The sequence below is a fragment of the Thamnophis sirtalis genome, unplaced genomic scaffold (assembly GCF_051295495.1).
Source record: "Thamnophis sirtalis isolate CommonGarterSnake01/CBP01778 unplaced genomic scaffold, rThaSir2_p1.2 scaffold_7, whole genome shotgun sequence".
NCBI lineage: Eukaryota > Metazoa > Chordata > Lepidosauria > Squamata > Natricidae > Thamnophis > Thamnophis sirtalis.
Window position 1 is genome coordinate 13,027,431 of NW_028261387.1, and position 18,205 is coordinate 13,045,635.

The 18,205-nt window shown below is 37.7% G+C and overlaps 1 protein-coding gene across 4 annotated transcripts in view; it reads right to left on the reverse strand.

The window, feature by feature from the left end:
* Positions 1-4,557: 4,557 nt before the first annotated feature.
* Positions 4,558-18,205, reverse strand: part of LRRC8B (leucine rich repeat containing 8 VRAC subunit B) — a 40,800-nt gene continuing 27,152 nt past the window's right edge. For 3 of the 4 annotated variants that reach the window (XM_014062825.2, XM_014062823.2, XM_014062822.2), the window contains 2 exons: positions 12,897-15,056; positions 4,558-9,715 (listed from right to left, as the gene is read on the reverse strand). In XM_014062825.2, coding sequence (XP_013918300.2) covers positions 9,443-9,715; positions 12,897-15,032 — 2,409 coding nt within the window. In that variant the 5' untranslated portion in view covers positions 15,033-15,056 and the 3' untranslated portion in view covers positions 4,558-9,442. Of the gene's footprint in view, positions 9,716-12,896; positions 15,057-17,073; positions 17,129-18,205 lie in introns of all 4 variants that reach the window. The other variant, XM_087719333.1, reaches the window with a different exon arrangement.

Consider the following 18,205-nt stretch of genomic DNA (forward strand, 5'->3'; position numbering starts at 1 on the left):
GATTAGTTGGTGGTGTGAGCATACCTGCTACTGCTTTTCTTTCTTTCTTATGATAAGGGATTATTTCTAAACTTTCATAACTTCCTAACGTAAGGTGTCTGGGCATACCATCAGGTGTGGTATTCATTTATCTTCCATACCAGTTTGCAGATGTGAGCGTGCCCACGTCCATGCATGCACTCAGCCTTCCGTGCATGCGCTTTGGCTAAAAAAAATGCCTAAATGGGATGCCATAGAACCACGGCGGGTGGGTGCGGCCAACCACGATTTCTGCTACCGGTTCAGGCAAACTGGTCCAACCGGCAGAATACCCTCTGCACACTATGTTGTCATATTTCTAAAACTTTGTCCTCTCACCCCAAAGTTAATCAAGACAGGCATTTTTTTTAAAAGAAAGCCGAATAAAGGAAAATGACTGAAGCAGCCCAATGGAAAAATTGGATTTTAAAAACATTTTTTTCATGCCTGTTAGACAATTGAGAAACAATCACAATTCAGAAGAATAATTGGTTGCTTTCTTACGAGTTTAACTCTTATGAGTTTAAATATGCTGCAGGAGGGTGTAATAATGATCACGAATGGTATGACTGTCGTGTGTTTTAAATTATGCATTGTTATGTGTCGTTTTTTAATTTTTTGTCTGTATCCCCCTTCCCTGGTTTGAGTTGTGAGCTGCCCTGAGTCCCCTTCGGGGGGAAAGGACGGCATATAAATATAATAAACAAACAAACAAACATCTACACATATAATATATATTGGCATCTATTCAGTGGTACAGTGTTCTATTCTGTTGTTATTTTTATTTATAAGTGCCTATTTTACCTGACAGAAAGTATAACACATACTTGAAAGCAAGTAATTCAGGAAAGAACGATAGTACCATTCAGATTTACCCCGTGGTAAGATGGGCAGACAATAAATTTGATAAATGAAAAGAAAAGGCATAATCACTGAGTATTTGATGAAGAGCATTCAGTGTCTTCTGCCAATAGACACTTTTAAATGTATTTATGTATACACATTATGCAAATTATATACAGATGTAATTTGAAATAGGATTTGGTATGATGGCTGCTTCAAATACATTTTTCTCTTGTCTGAGGGGAAAAAAGGAAGAAAAAAAATGAGTTTACATTACACTTCAGCAATTTTAGTAGAATTGAAAAATAAATATTTAGACAGAACTTCAGAATTTCTGGTTGAACATAAACAAATGATTTTTCTGATAGTGTAGTTGCTTGCATAATGTTTGACCTAATCTGATGCATTAAAAACCCAAATAAAATCAAACCCACAAACATCTAAGTAAAAGCAGGCAACAAATAGTAATTGATTATTTATATTTAAAAGGCTTAACATATGCTTTCAATTTACAGGAAAAGTGATGCATTTCTTGGAAAAGATGTTTTACAAAACAGATTGTGTAAATGTTGTTAATGGGTGGAGATTTTAAAATTATTGTATTAATGACCACATTGTTCCATTAATAGTTTTTTTTAAAAAATCAACATAAAGGACGGCATAGCAAATCCTACCACATATTTATAGCAACAATCTGCTTTGTAACAACTTAAACATTATCTCATAATAATTTGTTTCTCATATCCAATTTTTGGTAGGGAAGGAAGTTGGAAAAGGAAGAAGATAAATAATTAAGAATTACTTACAGTGGCTTTTAACAAAATAATACATGGGACCAGGGGTGAAATCAACTTACCTTCACTACCAGTTCGCAAATGTGAGCACGCGTGTGCATGCGCAGAGGTAAAAAATGGGACGTGATGACATCCAAGTGGGTGGGTGGAGCCTCCCGCCACCGCTACCAGTTCACCCGAACTGCTTAGAATAGTCTGGATTGCACCACTGCATGGGGCATAGGCATTCTGCGTGCTGTCACTTATTTCTGTTTAATCCTTGCACTTTGTATTAAATCATTTATATCTATATTTCATTTTCTAACAGAATGTACGCTTTTGTTTTAAGATTTTTGTATGTGGCAATCAAAGAATCAAAGAACTTCAGAGATCCAAGTTTCAAAGTCAATAAGGAATTGTGGGGGTGGTGGGAAATTCTAAAGTTTCTATGCACTTTCTGTCTCAATAGAAGCATTCATATTCTTTCCAGCTAACATACATTCAGGATTAATCACATTCAGACTTGCTTGGGAAAAGCGATTCAAAATTAACATTGTTCTCAGCATGGGTGTCCAACCCTTTGGCCTGCCTGGTCCACATTAAGTGAAGAAAAATTGCCTTGGATTGCAAATAAAACATATAATATAGCTACTGTATATACATAACAAAGTTCATTTTTTAAAAGAAAATGATCTTGTAAGGAATACATTACTAGCTATCCAGGACCTCATGTGGCCGACAGGGCGCATGACAGACAGAGTTTAGTACAAGACTGTAGATTTAATCAACATTAATAATATATGATGAATTTGGCAGAATAAAAGTGGAAATCTCATGTGACAACACATTATCATCCATTTATTGGTGCTTCGGAATATTATGAGACTGTCTTTTGTTAGCCTGATGATATGCTAAGAGTTTAGGTTAATCCAGGGGTATTCATTGAGATTGCAGTACTGCAAAGAAATGTTCCTCTCTTAATCCAAAACCTTTCAGCTTTTGCAATTATCTAAATTAAGGGGCAATTAAAAAAAATTACAAGACGACAAGTGCAGTGGGTAGAAAAGTGACACAGGATTTCCCCACCCAACCCAAGGAATACACAGCATTTATCTATTTAAAAAAAACAACTGAAATTTTATCAAGTGATTTTGGGAGGATGAAAAAGGATGGTTACACATTGTCTGCACCTTTCCTTTATTAATCTTTCAATCAATGAAAAAAAACTAATATCTATTCTAATTAATAGATTATTAAAGACCAAAATGGAAAAAAGGTTAATAAAAACATGGGAATACAAATCACAAAGAAAAGAAACAAGAGTTCTGTCAATTCGACTATTAAGTTTGGGGTAGAAGCTAAGATGCAATATTCAGGACAAAAACATTGAAAGGCACCAAGGAACTCCATATATGGTTTTCTACATATGTTAAAATCTGAATCTGATTTTTTTTTCCTGAATGGGAATATTAAGACAAAAACAGTACAGCAATGTTTAAACCAGTGTTTCTCAACCTTGGTGACTTTAAGTCCTGTGGACTTCAACTCCCAGAATTCCCCAGCCAGCTATGCTATGCTGGCTGGGGAATTCTGGGAGTTGAAGTCCACAGGACTTAAAGTCACCAAGGTTGAGAAACACTGGTTTAAGATGAACAAAAACAAAGGCTTAGAAATTAAAGTGCTGCAAAATACAATATAATTTTAATAATATTGTTATACCATAGATGGAAATAGAGAGAAGCACACTGTAGATGTTCACAAAATCTTGAAATAAACAATTGGCTTATAAAATGAAGCACTGGTCTTTCCTTTCCCATTTCCCTACTCAGCACATGACTCAAGACAGCATACATTTTCCAATAACAACAGACTCCACAAAAATCACATTAAAAAGCCATTCAAAATTTTAAAAAAACATAGAAGCATATAAAATGCTGGGGAAAATATCATCCAATGGGTCACACTATTCCCACGCTTGGTATTTGAGAAAAGGGAGGGACAGAGCCAGCCAAATATTGAGGAAGAGGGGATGAGAACATGCTAACCCTACCAGTCTTGCAAGTGATCTGTGCATCTTATGCAGAGTGTTATGAGAGCATAGGACTTAAGTTTTTTATTTAGCATATGGCAAATACATGGACTTACAGTAGTTCAAATGTTAAGGTCCAGTCCACCCAGTCATCCAAGGACAGGATGGTCTGTGTTGAAAAAAGATAGAGCTTAGTGTTATATGAGCATAGGAAGTATTCCCATAACCACCTTCTGAGTGGTCACCAAGGACAGCTCTATGTAGAGTGCATTAGTAATCAATCATGAGATGATGTAAGGCAGGAGTAACCCTAAGAAAGACCTTCTGATCCAGGAATGGGCACAATCAGTGCAACCATGGCCACCTGCTCTTTGATGAGGAACTGGTGAGTCTAGAACTGTGATGGCGAACCTATGGCACGTGTGCTAGAAGTGGCACGCAGTACCCTCTCTGTGGGCATGTGACCTGTCGTCCCAGCCCAGTCGCGCATACGCACGCACGTCCCACCAACCAGCTGGTCTTCAGGTCTCTGCCATGCATGCGTGGGGGGCAGAGCACATGCGCGGGGGCACATGTGGGGCCACACACACATTACATTTGGGGGGGGGTTCATGTGTGTGCTTTGGGCACTCAGTCTGCAAAAGATTAGCAATCACTGGTCTAGAAGGATCCCTAGGTTGCCCTCCGAAAGTGTTTGGGGCAGTGCTATCCAACCAGAAGCAAAGATGAAAAATCTTTGGATCCAGAGGTTCCACAATGCAGATATGAGTGTTTATAAGCTGGATAGTGCTTATCATTAACAAAAATGTTCTGTGTTTATAAATGTATACAACCCTCGCTTCTTTAACAAATAAAAAAAAATAGAATTGAGAAATGAAACATGGACAAGATAACTGATGTTTATCCATTTATCCATTATTTATTCAAATTTTATTCTCAACAAATCTGTCAACATATGTAAGATCATATTCAAAGCCCCCCCCCCATAGCCCAGCAGCATTAGTTACTGAACCACCATGGTGTACAGTATAAAATAAGTGCCATCTACAAATATGGTTTAAGCTTATTTAGCCTACAATCATGAAGAAGAATTTAGTTCATTTGCTCTCAGCAGAATTTCCTTCTAATACATAAATAGTGAGATGATGGAAAGCAACAGACTAGATATTTAAAATACTTATAAGTCACTTCTGCTACTGGAGGAATGGGGCACAAAAGAAATCCAGAAGGCACACTGTGGCATCCGTTAAGGCTAGAATCACCAGCCTTTCAATTTCTTGCCTTTTGTGAACCATATTTTGCAACAAATATTAAAACGCTAATTTGCTTGAAGTTTTATTACATGCACTTATCTCTAGATATCTTGCCTACAGCTTTTAAAAAATGTCTTATTTTTAGAAGTATTATTAATTTCCATTTTACCCCCAAAGCTTGTAATTTTTAAATGTGATCGATTACAACCCATCATTCAGCATGTACCAATTAAGAGTGTTGGTGATTTGTAGTCAAATACATAAGGTGAGGACAAAGTCTGGAAATGCTATTTTCAAAAACTTTCTTATCTACCACAATTCCTTTATGAATGCAAAAGGAACTCTCTACATTTTTTTCCTGCTATTTATTTCAAAACACAATTTCGCTCTTCTCCAATTCATTGTCTTCCCAATGTGTTGGATCTCAAAGTCTTTATTTTGTCAGCTAATGGCAGTTGGCAGGGGATGGAAATCCAGAACATTTGGAAGGCATCAAGATGGGGAAAACCTCTTTAGAAGATAAATATCTCAAGGGGGGAGAGAATGTTCAAAGCTATTTTTGGTGAAACCCAATGTAAAAAGACGGGCTTATTTCAAACAGGGAACATCAGATTCATGATAACCTTAGAAAATGTTCCCAAGATAACAATTCATCATCTTTCAATATTAAGATAACTCTTCTTACATCAAACAAAAAAAAAACACCACTTTTTAAAATTGTACATGATGGTCCTTTTTCTACAGCAGAGATGGTGTGGGTTAAAGTGAGTACAGTGTATTTCTTCATACTTATACTAGTGATAGGGTTCAAAAGCTGCCTGAAATTGCTTCTTATGGAAGGAGAGAGTTCTTTTCTCCAGTTCTGGAGTTACAAGCCAGAAAAAAAGGCTCAGTGTAACAAAGCTTGAAAAGTCAGGAATACAGGAGAGACATTAAAACTCCTTCCAATTTACCGATTTCGTCAGTGCCTGAGTAGGCTGGATGCTCCATTTACACAGTAAAAGAAAGGCCTTGATGACAAGTCCAATGCATTTTCCTATAGTAGACCCAGGGTGATATAAAGTGGCATATACCAAAGTTACAGGATCTGAGTATCTGGAGGGGCCCTGGTTCTTGCTGGATATTAATTTTTTAGGTACTTTCCTGCTGAAAGATGCTTTGACCAAGGCACAAGAGATGAGGTGCTCTGTAAGGATTGCTTCCTATCCCTATGTGCCAGGGAGTCACTAGTATCAAGGGCGGCTGAGTTAGCTGTATTCATAGAGTATGCCATCTCCATGAGATAGACTTATCTTGAATCTCACAGACTACTTTGATGTATGCCTCAATTCAGTTGGAAATCAGATTAGGAAGGCTTTGCGGCAGAAATATCAATGTTGAAAGTCAACCAGAGTGTTGTCTGAGGTTGTAAAGTCCTGTTTAATTTACCGTATTTTTCGGAGTATAAGACGCACCTCCCACCTAAAAGAGGGTGAAAACTTGGGTGCGTCTTATACACTGAATGTAACCTTCCCCCGGCCCCAACCCTTTGGTCTCTGCCTCCCAGCAATTTACCTCCTTGCAGCAAACAGGGGGGGGGGATGGGCTTGAAGAGGCTGAAATAGGCTATAGCAATCCCTGCAGCTGAAACAGCTGATGATCTGGAGAAACTGAAAGTGAAACTTGCTGTTTGCTGCAAGGAGGCAAATTGCTGGGAGGCAGAGGCAGATTTTTTCCCCCTTGTGGTAATCAGGCTGTTTGCTGCAAGGCGGTAAGTCCGTAACTATAAATGCCTATAGAATGTTCAAAATATTAGACTTATTTTTTAAAGACTGCTTTATTATTGTTCTAGACAACTTAACAAAATGAAGCTTTTTAAAATAAATGCTTGTTCTGAAAAAGCCCAGGGCTATTGCATCTTCTTTTAAATAGCAGAGAATAACTATACTTAACAGAAAGCACATCAATTTTAACAGCATCTGTACTAGTATAGTCTGAAATGTAACACTTCAGTGTATGTTGTCTGTGCTGCTTGTTGCAAGGAGGCAAATAGCTAGGAGGCAGAGACAGACATTTTTCCCTTGTTTTCCTCCCCAAAAGCTAGGTGCGTCTTATACTTTGAAGCGTCTTATACTTCGAAAAATATGGTAGGCAGATTTTGATAGTTCATTTAGCATCTATTTCAGAATTCCACCTGACTGTATTATTATGACAATTTCCAATTCCATTCCTTTCCAAATTTGGTTTTCTGAGGACAACTCATGCAAGGATTTGAACAGGGAATGACTGAAGGCTTCTATGTGTTAGCTGTAGTAGAAGCCTCTTGAAAGATACTTATGGGTAGCTGATAGTCTTAATAACAACCCATCTCAAGAATTTCTTGATCAATTTGGATATTTTGTTATTTAATCATAATCAGGAAGATAGTTCCACTCAACACGTCAGCCCTCTCAGGTGTACCAGATGCAAAACAGACCAGATGAGCTATATTTGTTAATTTAAGAGAAGGAGAAAGGTTTATGAAACTATTTATATACTTGTGATGAGGATGGAAAGTTGCTTTATTAAAAAGGGGAATGCTTCTTCCTTTTTCATTTTGTTGCACTTTTTTCTTTACTTTTTTTTAAACTTTGTATCATCTTTTATTGTCCTTAATAAAATTACTGCAAAAAAGGTACCTGTATAATAAATTGTACCTTTAACTAAAAAAAGCTGGGGAAATGTTGAGTTGCATCAAACCCATAAAACGACAACACATGTGTGTGTTCCCTGAGAGTTACTCTGAAAGTTCTTTGGAATGTAATTCTTCAGATGGACATAACATGAACAATGAGAAACTTTCACTTAATAAACAACTCAAATTTATGGCATCATTAAAACAAGTGTGCTGCATTTAAAGAAGCAATCAAAAAATTATATTAAAAAACCCAACATTTCCAGTGTCTCATTCAATTCAATCACAAAACTGGGCACATGATGAAGATAGTGGATTATAAAACTATATCATACATAAGTAAAAGATTCATTTTCTCTGAAAGCATGCGATCAAATTACTGTATTTTTTACAACAGAAGCCAAAATCCCTCCCCCCAAGTCCCCATACAAGAGTACCACAGCCATAATAAAGATGATGTGCCCAAACAAGACTGAAATGCATCAAAATAACCACGGATTGAATCCCGAGTTTCCTGGAATTGCTTTTCCATTCACAGAAAAAACACTTCAGTCTATTAGAGGTTTCAGTTAAACCAGTGTTTCTCAACCTTTGCAATTTCAGACATATGGACTTCAACTCTCAGAAATGCATAGCCAGCATAGCCATTGCTATGAATTCTGGGAATTGAAGTTCACTCACTTTCAATTTGCCAAGGAGCGAAAACACTGTGTTAAAAGGGTCATTTTTCATCATTTTTCCTCCCGTCTTCCTTTGCTACTCAATATGCTATCACAGAAATTCTCCTAGTTCTTTAAAGTTAGAAAATATTAGTTAGGACTCAGCTTTACAGGTGTAAATAAACTTCCTCCTGTTTTAGTGAAAATAAGGAATGAGGTTATAGGAAAATTCCGCCTTATGTTAGTTTTTCAAAGGACATTTCTGAACAAGAGAGAAATATATAAGTTTTATGCATTCATGTGCTTTTCATTAAATATTTTGCTACACTCTATTCTTAAGTGCTTAAAATGCTATTTCTACAATTACTTGTAACTTGAGGGACATCTTTAAAATCTTTAGTATGGTGGACCAAAAAATTGGGGAGAAAAGAAATAAATAGCCAGGTTTTTAAAAGGAAGGAGACCCTCTATATTGCATATTACATAACTATTGTTGCTCAAAATTAAAGCCCTAGCCTTTTTTCTTTTAGTAAAAGCAAATATATTAGTATAGTAAAAAAGTGACATGTTGAATTTTACCACTTGCATAGTTCTCTAAGATTTGATTTTACCTTTATATCAGGTCCAGTTGTTTTCCTTTAGGTATACATAATCAACTCCAGTGTTAAAGCAGCAAAAATTACTGGGAGTCTGGATTTCATGAACTTTGGTACCATAATCTGGACATAGTTCATAGCATCCCAATGAAATTTCATTATGCCTATGTGGGGAAGCACTCCTATATTTCAAAAACACAGGTGAACATTTAGTTCTGAAACAGATTTTATATAGGGAAGGTTTTACGAATAGTCTCTCTTTCCCTCTATATATGTGCCAACAGTAAAAGATATGGAAAATGTATTAGTTGGTCCTTACAACTATTTAAGAACTGCCATTTAAAGAAAAGAAAAAAAAACTTTTCTAGACCTGAATAATGTTATTCAATCTCGGCCACTTAAGTACTGATTACACCAACCACTTAATTTTCTGCACGTTAATTTGAGGTTTGGATGAAATGCATGTAGTTACTTGCCAGGTCTATGTTTGTTTGGGATTTTAATGTTGATTTATTATCAGGAAGTTGAAGTCAGTGAGCAGACCTGTGTTGCTCTTCTTTCATCTATATGTTTCTTTGAACCATGATTTTGTCGACATACACACAACATTTCTCAATCTCAAACTTTGTCCAAGCATATCTGTATATGCTCTGTTACTCGAAGGGGAAGTGTTTTCAACAAGCATTCTTCTACAATTAGACAACTCCGTTTCAGAGAATTACATTCCTCTAGCTCAGCAGGAAGTAACTCGAGATAGTTTCCTTTGAGCTCCAGATGAACAAGGTTGGAAAGCTCACCAACTTGAGGGGACAAGTACATTAGGCTATTATGTCCCAAAAGAAGGTGCTGTAGCTTTTTGCACTGGAATAATTCATCAGGAAGTGCTTCAATCTAAAAGAAACAAGTAATAAAAAGTTGTTTTCAATTGGTAAATTAGTCCTGCAAACTTAGTATAAGGAATGCCCTCAAATTATAACAGTACTCACACTTTCTTTCCTCTTTCAAAAGGATGTATTAGTCATATTAATGATATATATTTTAAATAAATTATACAGTAACAATAGCACTTAGACTTATATACCACTTCACAGTGCTTTACAGCCCTCTCTAAGTAGTTTACAGAGTCAGTGCATTCTCCCCAAAATCTTGGTCCTCATTTTACTAACCATGGAAGGCTGGGTCAACTTGAGCCTGGTGAGATTCAAACTGCCAAACTGCAGGCATCCGGCAGTCAGCAGAAGCGTGACCTGACAAAAGCGCGCACGACAAAACCGTTCCAACAAAACTGCGTCACTAAAACCATGACGTCTTCAACGCACCGACAACAGCACATCGACAACAGTGCGTCGACAGAAGGGCGATTTAAGTTAAGGTAAGGGTTAGGTTTAGGGTTAGGGTTAGCGTTACGTTTAGGGTTAGGATTAGGGTTACGTTTAGGGTTAGCATTACGTTTAGTGTTAGGGTTAGTGTTAGGTTTAGTGTTAGGTTTAGGGTTAGGTTTAGGTTTAGAGCACCCTTCTGTTGGCGCGCTGTTGTCGGCACGATTCAGCGCTCATTCGTCGGTGCGGTTCAGAACTTGCGGTTTTGTCACCGCGGTTTAGTCGGGCATGCTTTTGTCAGTCGCCCTTTTGTCGGTGAACCAGCAGAAGTAGCCTGCAGTGCTGCATTCTAACCACTGAGCCATCAAGGCTCATTAAGTAGTCAGCATTTCATGTAATTGTTAATTCACTAGCATCCCGGGATAATGTTTCAAGATCCAACAGATTGGATCCTGTTAATTCACTCTTTAAAGCCTATTTCCAAACAAAGACCTGCAATGAACTAAACCACTCAGTAGTCTGCTACAAATCTCTAAAATATGGGCAAGTATCACTACTCAAATGGCCTTCCTCAGGGAATACTAACTGAAGGCAGGAGGAGGTAATTTGATTTTACAAAATGGCTTCTGCAAAGGCAGGAAGGAAAAAAAAGAAGAAAATGTGTAGATGCTGGCTATTAAGATTTGAGATTAAATTGGAACACTTGCTTTAAAAAAAAGCTTTTAGTGAAAGAGAATTTCTTGTAAGTACAATGGAACCTCGGGTCCCGAATGGCTCAGACGACAAACAATTCGGGTGCCGACCGAAAAATCTGCTAAATGTTTCACTCACGTCATGAACACATTCTCGGGTGCCAAATAAACACAGCTGTGGGCGATTTCCCCTGCAGTGCCATTTTGTGTGTGTGTGTGCATTCACAGTCAGTCTTGCTACTGGTCACGACCAAATCGGGTGCCGAACGAAGTCCTGGAACAGATTACGGTTGGCACTCGAGGGCCCGCTGTACCAGAGAGTTGAGATTTCATCATATTTTTAAAAAAAAAATGTTTTTTTTTTAAAAAAATGTTTCTTTTCTACACCTATAACTCATCTTTTCCAATGAAAACTAGTAAGATTTGGAAATGCTATCCTTTATATTTTCAAAACAAGCAGGGAATTTTTGTATAATTTGCGATGCACCACCACTAATACTGTTTGTCTATAATTGTAGATTTTGGATCAACAGCTCAGACCATGAAATTCTCAAGTGATATAAAAAGACACAGCATTCTACAACAGCATCCTCAAAAAACACAGGGAGCACCATTAGTTCTTCAACTGTGAGTCCCACTAGGTCAAGGATGTCAAACTGACGGCCCGTAGACTGGATGCGTCATGCGCAAGCCATGCCCACCCCAGTTCTGTGAAGGGAGAAAAATGTCACGATATGTCACGTGACGGCAGTGTGACGCCGCGAGTTTGACACCCGTGTCCTAGGTAGTTTCTGTTTGTTGCCTTCAAGTCAATCTTGATTCCTGATAACTGCCTTACACAAGTTTCTACAGTTTTCTTGGAAATGCTTTGGTCATTGCCTTCTTTTTCATAGGACTGAGAGGGAGGGATTGGCTAAGGTCACCCAGCTGGCTTCACGCACAAGGTGAGACTAGACCTCATAGTCTCCTGGTGTTTAGCTTGGGTCCTTAAATGCTACACCAAACTGGTTACTAGGTAGACCAGACAATGAACTCCACACAAAAATTAGAACTATACGTTATTGAGCTATGCTATAATAAGAGAATGTTGCAAATCAGATTGGGCTGTCCCTCGTTCTTATACTCCGGTGAATCAGAAGAATGTTTACCTGAGCCACTTCCAAATATTATTGTGCTTTACACAATATTGTGTGCAGAATGTTTTTTCAGCTGTCTTCGCCTAAGTAACAGTTCTTGCATATTTCTGTCAAGGTCATTCATCTACATCAGGGGTGTCAAACTCAAGGCCCAGGGGCCAGATCCGGCCCATGGCATGCTTAGATCTGACCCGCAGGACCACCCTGGAAACAGCGAAGGATTGGCCCATGGTGCCTCTGCCAGTGAAAACAGAAATTGCGAGAGTCCCAGGCGGCACTCCCAACTCCATTTTAACTGGTAGAGGGTTGCAGGAGGCAGTCACAGCCAAAAACAGAGCTCGGTTTTCGCTGACAAAGCTCTGGGTCCTCCACAGGCACCCCCGACATGAGTGATATCGAGCTGGCCATGCCCACCCTGGCCCCCAAGGACAACCCTGATGCGGCCCTCAATGAAATCAAGTTTGACACTCCTGCTCTACATTTATAAGCACACTTTTAAATCAGAAATCTCATCAGCTATGAAGGATGTGACCACTTGACCCGCCTTCATACAATCCTATTTACATCAAGGCAAGTTGATGTATGGTCTTCCATATATTGCTGAATCTCAACTATTGGCAGTTCTATCCAACTATGGCCAACTATGAAGGATACTGGAAACCATATTTTAGCAGCGTCTGAATTGCCATACCACTTCTTGTTTACAAGGGAATCTTATTGTGTGCCCTAGGCTCCTTAAGTAAATATATAAATGAAGGAATGTCAATGCAGCTGAATGAAGATGAATCAGATCAGGCTGCATTTTGCTGGCCATTAACATAGATCGGAGTTCAGTCAAAGATGGATAGTGTATAAATGAGAGGAAAGAATAAGGAGGATCTGAAAAAAATACTTCAAAATTTACTTAGTATTAGCTTCTACTTACATGATTCTTTGTAACAGCAAAGTACTGCAAATTTGTTAAATATTGGATTTCATCAGGAATAGAGGTTAGCTTATTGTAACTCAGATCCAGATAATGTAGCTTTTTGCAAAGAAAAAGTTGTGGTGGGATTTTTTTAATGTTGTTGTGATTTAAGTAGAGCTGTTCCAAGTTTGCTAAGGTACCGATCTGGACAGGGATGTAAGATATTTTGTTGTGCCACAACTTCAGGCAAGAAAGATTTTCAAGGTGCTGAAAGCTAATAATTTCTTCTACCGTTCGTAGGTTATTTTCTTTCAAATCTATTTCACGCAGATAGTTTAGGCTGAAAATAGAATGAGGGATACGCTCCAAATCACAGCTGATCAGTTCCAAGATTCTCAGGTTTAACAGTTTCTTCAAGTTGGTCAACACTAACAGTTTTTTCCCCTCGTTGTCAATAGACAATTTCTGCAGTGAAGGCAATTGGTCTGTAACCACCTGAGGTATGCGGGAAAGGCTATTCTTTAAATGAATTGCTTTCAGATTCACAAGGTCTTGGAAACCCTCACTGTAGAAGCCATTCTGGGGTTCGGGCACGTAACATCCAGTCAAATACAGTTCCTGTAAGTTCTTTAGATAGAATACCCAGCGTGGAATCTTTCCCATGTCAACAGATTTTAGGCGCAGAATTCTTAAATTATCTTCGAGGAAGTGCAGTGCCGGATATTCTACAGTTAATGTTGAATGATAAATGTTTAGTTCTTTAAGACTGGAGAGCTGACTTAGAGAGGGTGGAAGTTTAACCTCAGGAATGAGCTCTAGTGTTAGAACTTCTATCTCTGTGAGTTCAAAGACGTCATCAGGCAGGCCGCTGAGCATAAAAAGATGAAGCTCCATTTTCTCTTGAGGGTTTCGCACCAGCTTGCTCTTCAGCCTCTCTAAAGACCATTCATTATTGAGACTGATTTGCTTCAGCTTGTTTTCACTCACCTCGGAGAGAAATATCGAGAACCGCTTTGAATATAGAGGGTCGTACTGGTCTGCGAGGTGAAGAATAAAGGCAAAATCATTTTTTACATCAGGGATATCGCTGTAGTTACTCTGCTCCCTCAGCTTCTCGAAAGAATATTGTTTAAGTGAACTTCTCAGCATCCATAGCAAACTGTAAGTGCATGTCAGGCCATATAAAATCACCAGGACAACATAAAACGAAGCAAGCACTTTAAAAATTTCAGCCAGTGAATAAACGCATTGGTATCGCTTGTAGCCAGTAAAGGTTCGGATATCAACTATACAATCGATTTCTAGGTTAATAAAGGTTAAATAATACGGAACATAAATCATTATTAAAATGAACACAATGACCTTGATCACAATCTGTTTTAGATACACTCTATAAATGACATCTTTCTGCTCCACATGTACCCTGAATCGCTTCACTTTCTCAAATATCGACTTTGCTTGTTCCCCTTCTCTTCGGTCAAGAACATTTGAAGTGCTCTCTCTTCCAGCTGTTTCTAGTCCAGTCTGTGAGTAGGACATTGATTGCCTCTTGCTCTCCAGCTCTGTCATGTTGCTGGGGGAGGGAAGAAATGTTTTCGATTTGGAGAATGGCACAGTCCTCACAGATTGCTCAGCAACTGTTTCTGATAGGGCACGTGTGGTCCAAGGGGAATCGAAACATTTGTGAAGTATGGCTACAAAATGCTCTAGCCTTGAACTTGTGCTGGGGTAGTAAAGCCAGAAATTACTGCAAGCTGCAAAAATGAAAGTGTGGAGAAGCACTAAGTACGGGAAAAATTTGGCAAACCAATGAAGTTCTCTCTCGTAACACACGGCATCAATGTAAGAATACTGCTGCCTATGAAGGTAATTCTGGATTTGAAGAGGATGAATTTCTGGCGTTGCAGAGTTGAAGGATTCATTGATGTTGCTTTTAATCAGATGCCAAGGCACTGTGCAATGATTGTCAAATTCAAGCTTGCAAGGAAGACAACATAACAATCTAGTCTGAGTGAGCTGAAGAGCTCCAGCAAGGACAGCAACAAGCAGCATTATCATCGTAAGATAGTAGCAGAAAACATCCCACCACGGTTTCAAGATGTGAAATGATGCTTGGGCATCTGCTAAGCATCTGAGTTCAGTTAATGTAATCATGATTTCCTTATGACGCAGTAGCAACTGGAAAAGAAAAATAAAGGAGAATGGTTTAGCTGAATTAGCCGGATAGAAATTAAAATTCTATTACACTAAGCAAAATGGTAGCATTAACATTTTAAACAAATTAGAAATCTTTAAATATTATTTCATAATCTACATAGAGAAATGCAATTTATGTTTTATTGCAATTTTGTCACAAATGAAACACGTTTATGAATTCGTATTTTTTTTTTTTGTGTCCTAAAAGATAAATCCTATCTGTTATTGCAAGCATCAACTCCATTGTGGCACAAGACTTAGTATTCTGCATTCTTCCCAGTAGTGGGTTTCAGCTCCCGTTGCAACCGGTACACTGCAACCGGAGCGGGGTGTGCACATGCGCACCCACCACCTGCGATGCTCCAGCTGCTCGGCAGAGCCTTGCGCATGTGCAGATGGCCCATTTCCTTCAAATACAGGTGAGGAACGAGGGCGGGTGGAGGGTCCTCCAAAGCACCGTTCTGGTACGGTGGCTGCTGCTTCTGGCAGGCACCGGTACGCACATACCGGGGCATATTGCCTGAAACCCACCACTGATTTCCGCCCCCCCCCCCCCTTTTGATTCAATTGTGTCTAATTCTTGCGAGACTGCCCGGGCAAGTTTGCATTTTCTTGGAAATATTTTTTTAAGAAGTGGTTTGCCTATGCCTCTTTCCTAAGACTGAAAGAGAGCAACTATCCCAAGGCCACTCAGCTGGTTTTGTGCCTAAAGTAGGACTAAACTCAGAATCTCTGGGTTTTTAGCATGATGCTTTAACCACTACATTAAATTGTTTTTTTTTTCTGAGATACTAATATTTTTTTCCACTACATTCCTTTTGCATGGCAAAGAAAGTGGGTTTTTGCTGTCCTATTTACAACCGACTTATTCTTCAGCATTGGAAGGATAAACCTATCCCTCAATTACTTGGTGGTCTATAGAGCCAATGTAAGTAGCCTCATATAAACAAGATACATGTATCTGTTTGCTTTAGAGTTTTTAGATAGTTATTGTAATTATATACTTTTATTTTTTTATCAATTAAACTAATATCAATTTACTGTTTTTTTTAAAAAAATGGCATTTATATTCCCATAGATTTCTCTTTTTTAATTTCACTTTTTTATGGCACATAATATTTCTATGGTTAACTGCTAAATTATGAAGTGTAATTTGTTTACACTACTTGTATTACTCTAATCAAGGAGCAAATAAAATAATGTCGGGCTCACAATGCACTCTTCCTGTATTGAATTATTTGCTTTAAATTACACATTAAATGCAATGATAGGCCTCTCATTTTGAGCAGCCCCTCCCCTTCTTGTTTAAAGGGAACATCTCCTAAAAAAATGAAATTGTCATGATACAAATCTGCATACCAACACAGAAACAGTTTCTTGGGACTGTTGTCCATTTCTTTGAGAACATGTCACTGCTAAGTCTGAGGATTTTTACTGAATTAGAATTCTTTATTGGCCAAGTGTGATTAGGTACACAAGGAATTTGTCTCTGGTGCATAAGCTTTGTGTAAATACAGCAATAGTAATAGATCACAGTCATTGTAAAAATTCATTCATCATAAAACACTAGATACAACACAGTGATAGTCATGGATACTAAATAAGTAACCAACATAAATCATACAAGGATACTAAGTAAACAATATAAAACATAAGATACAAGCAACAAAGTAATAGTCATAAGAAGATAAGGAGATATGTAATATGGAAGATAAGAATAATGATGATAACACTGCCTTTCTAGATAGTTTGAAGAATGTTGTGGGAATTCGTTGTTTAGCAGAGTGATGGCATGGGGGAAAAATACCCTTGTGTCTAGTTGTTCTTCTGAACACTCTTTGTTCTTGCAAATACATTTTCTTTCATGTGTATGTCGTAGCCTTTTGGCAGACAGCCCATCACTACAGTGCAAGGCAGTTGCTAAATGAGGACTACCTGCATTAGTGCCCTATAGCATCGTATATTATAATCACAGATATCTATACAGCAATGTACATACCTATACATACCATGTACCATGTATGAATAGCAAATTCTAATGATTTCTGAACCTGCTAAATAATAACAAATAAAAAAGACTTTTTAAAAGAAAAATTGAATAAAAACAAACAAACAAGACACAACAAACACCATAAAAACATATTCCATTACAAATTATAAAAAGTGTGTCAATTGGTTACGAAGAACTTTCGTGCATCCCTTCCACAGTCATCACCTATAATCCATATCAAATTATATATTTTACATCAAATATATTTATATATATATTACTATCATCATACCTCATCCTTCATATGACTATAGTTGTTTTAACATCCCTTTATAACAAATATTCCAAAATTCAAAGCAAAACCACATAATGGCATTCCATTGTCTATTTTCAATATCATTTATTTATCTAACTATATCCATGATCAATCCAATTTCAATATTATAGGCTTTCATACATAGCAAAATTTCTAAACTTCATTTCATGGTCACCATTTAAAAATTTATGCCAAATTTCCTCTTGTCAAACCAATATATATGTGTACATTGTTATCATTATCAATTATTTATCTAACTATATCCATTATCACTTCATTTTTAACATAATACTCTAATTTTAACTAAATTTGACTAATATTTTGTTATTAGTTTTCATATCTCAACCTGTGTCTTTCCAGTAATAGTGCAGTCTTATGTCTTTTGCCAATTGTGGAATTAGTCTTCTGGTTATTTCCTTAATCAAATTTGTGTGGACTTCTCTTTGCAACTTGTTGCTTTTTACATATCTTGTAAAATCTCGAGACCCTCCATCAGCTTCTTTAATCAGCTTATCTTTGGTTATCAGTAGTGCTTTTGTCAAAGTTTCTCTCCTTGAATCCATCAATTCTTCTCTTTTTTCTTCTTCTATACCTTGAAATCTGGGGTAGAGCTCCTTTCCATCTCTCTTCCCTTTCCATGTTCCATTCTTTCCATTTCCAACCACACTCAGATCACTGTCAATATCCAGTGTTATCTTGGCTCTTTTCTTCATTTTGCCCTGGGGTTTTTGAGACTCTAACCTCCACTTTTTCCATTAGCTGGCTATCTTCAATTTCAACAAATTTTGCTATATCACCATCTATATTTTCCAATTTCTTCTCAAT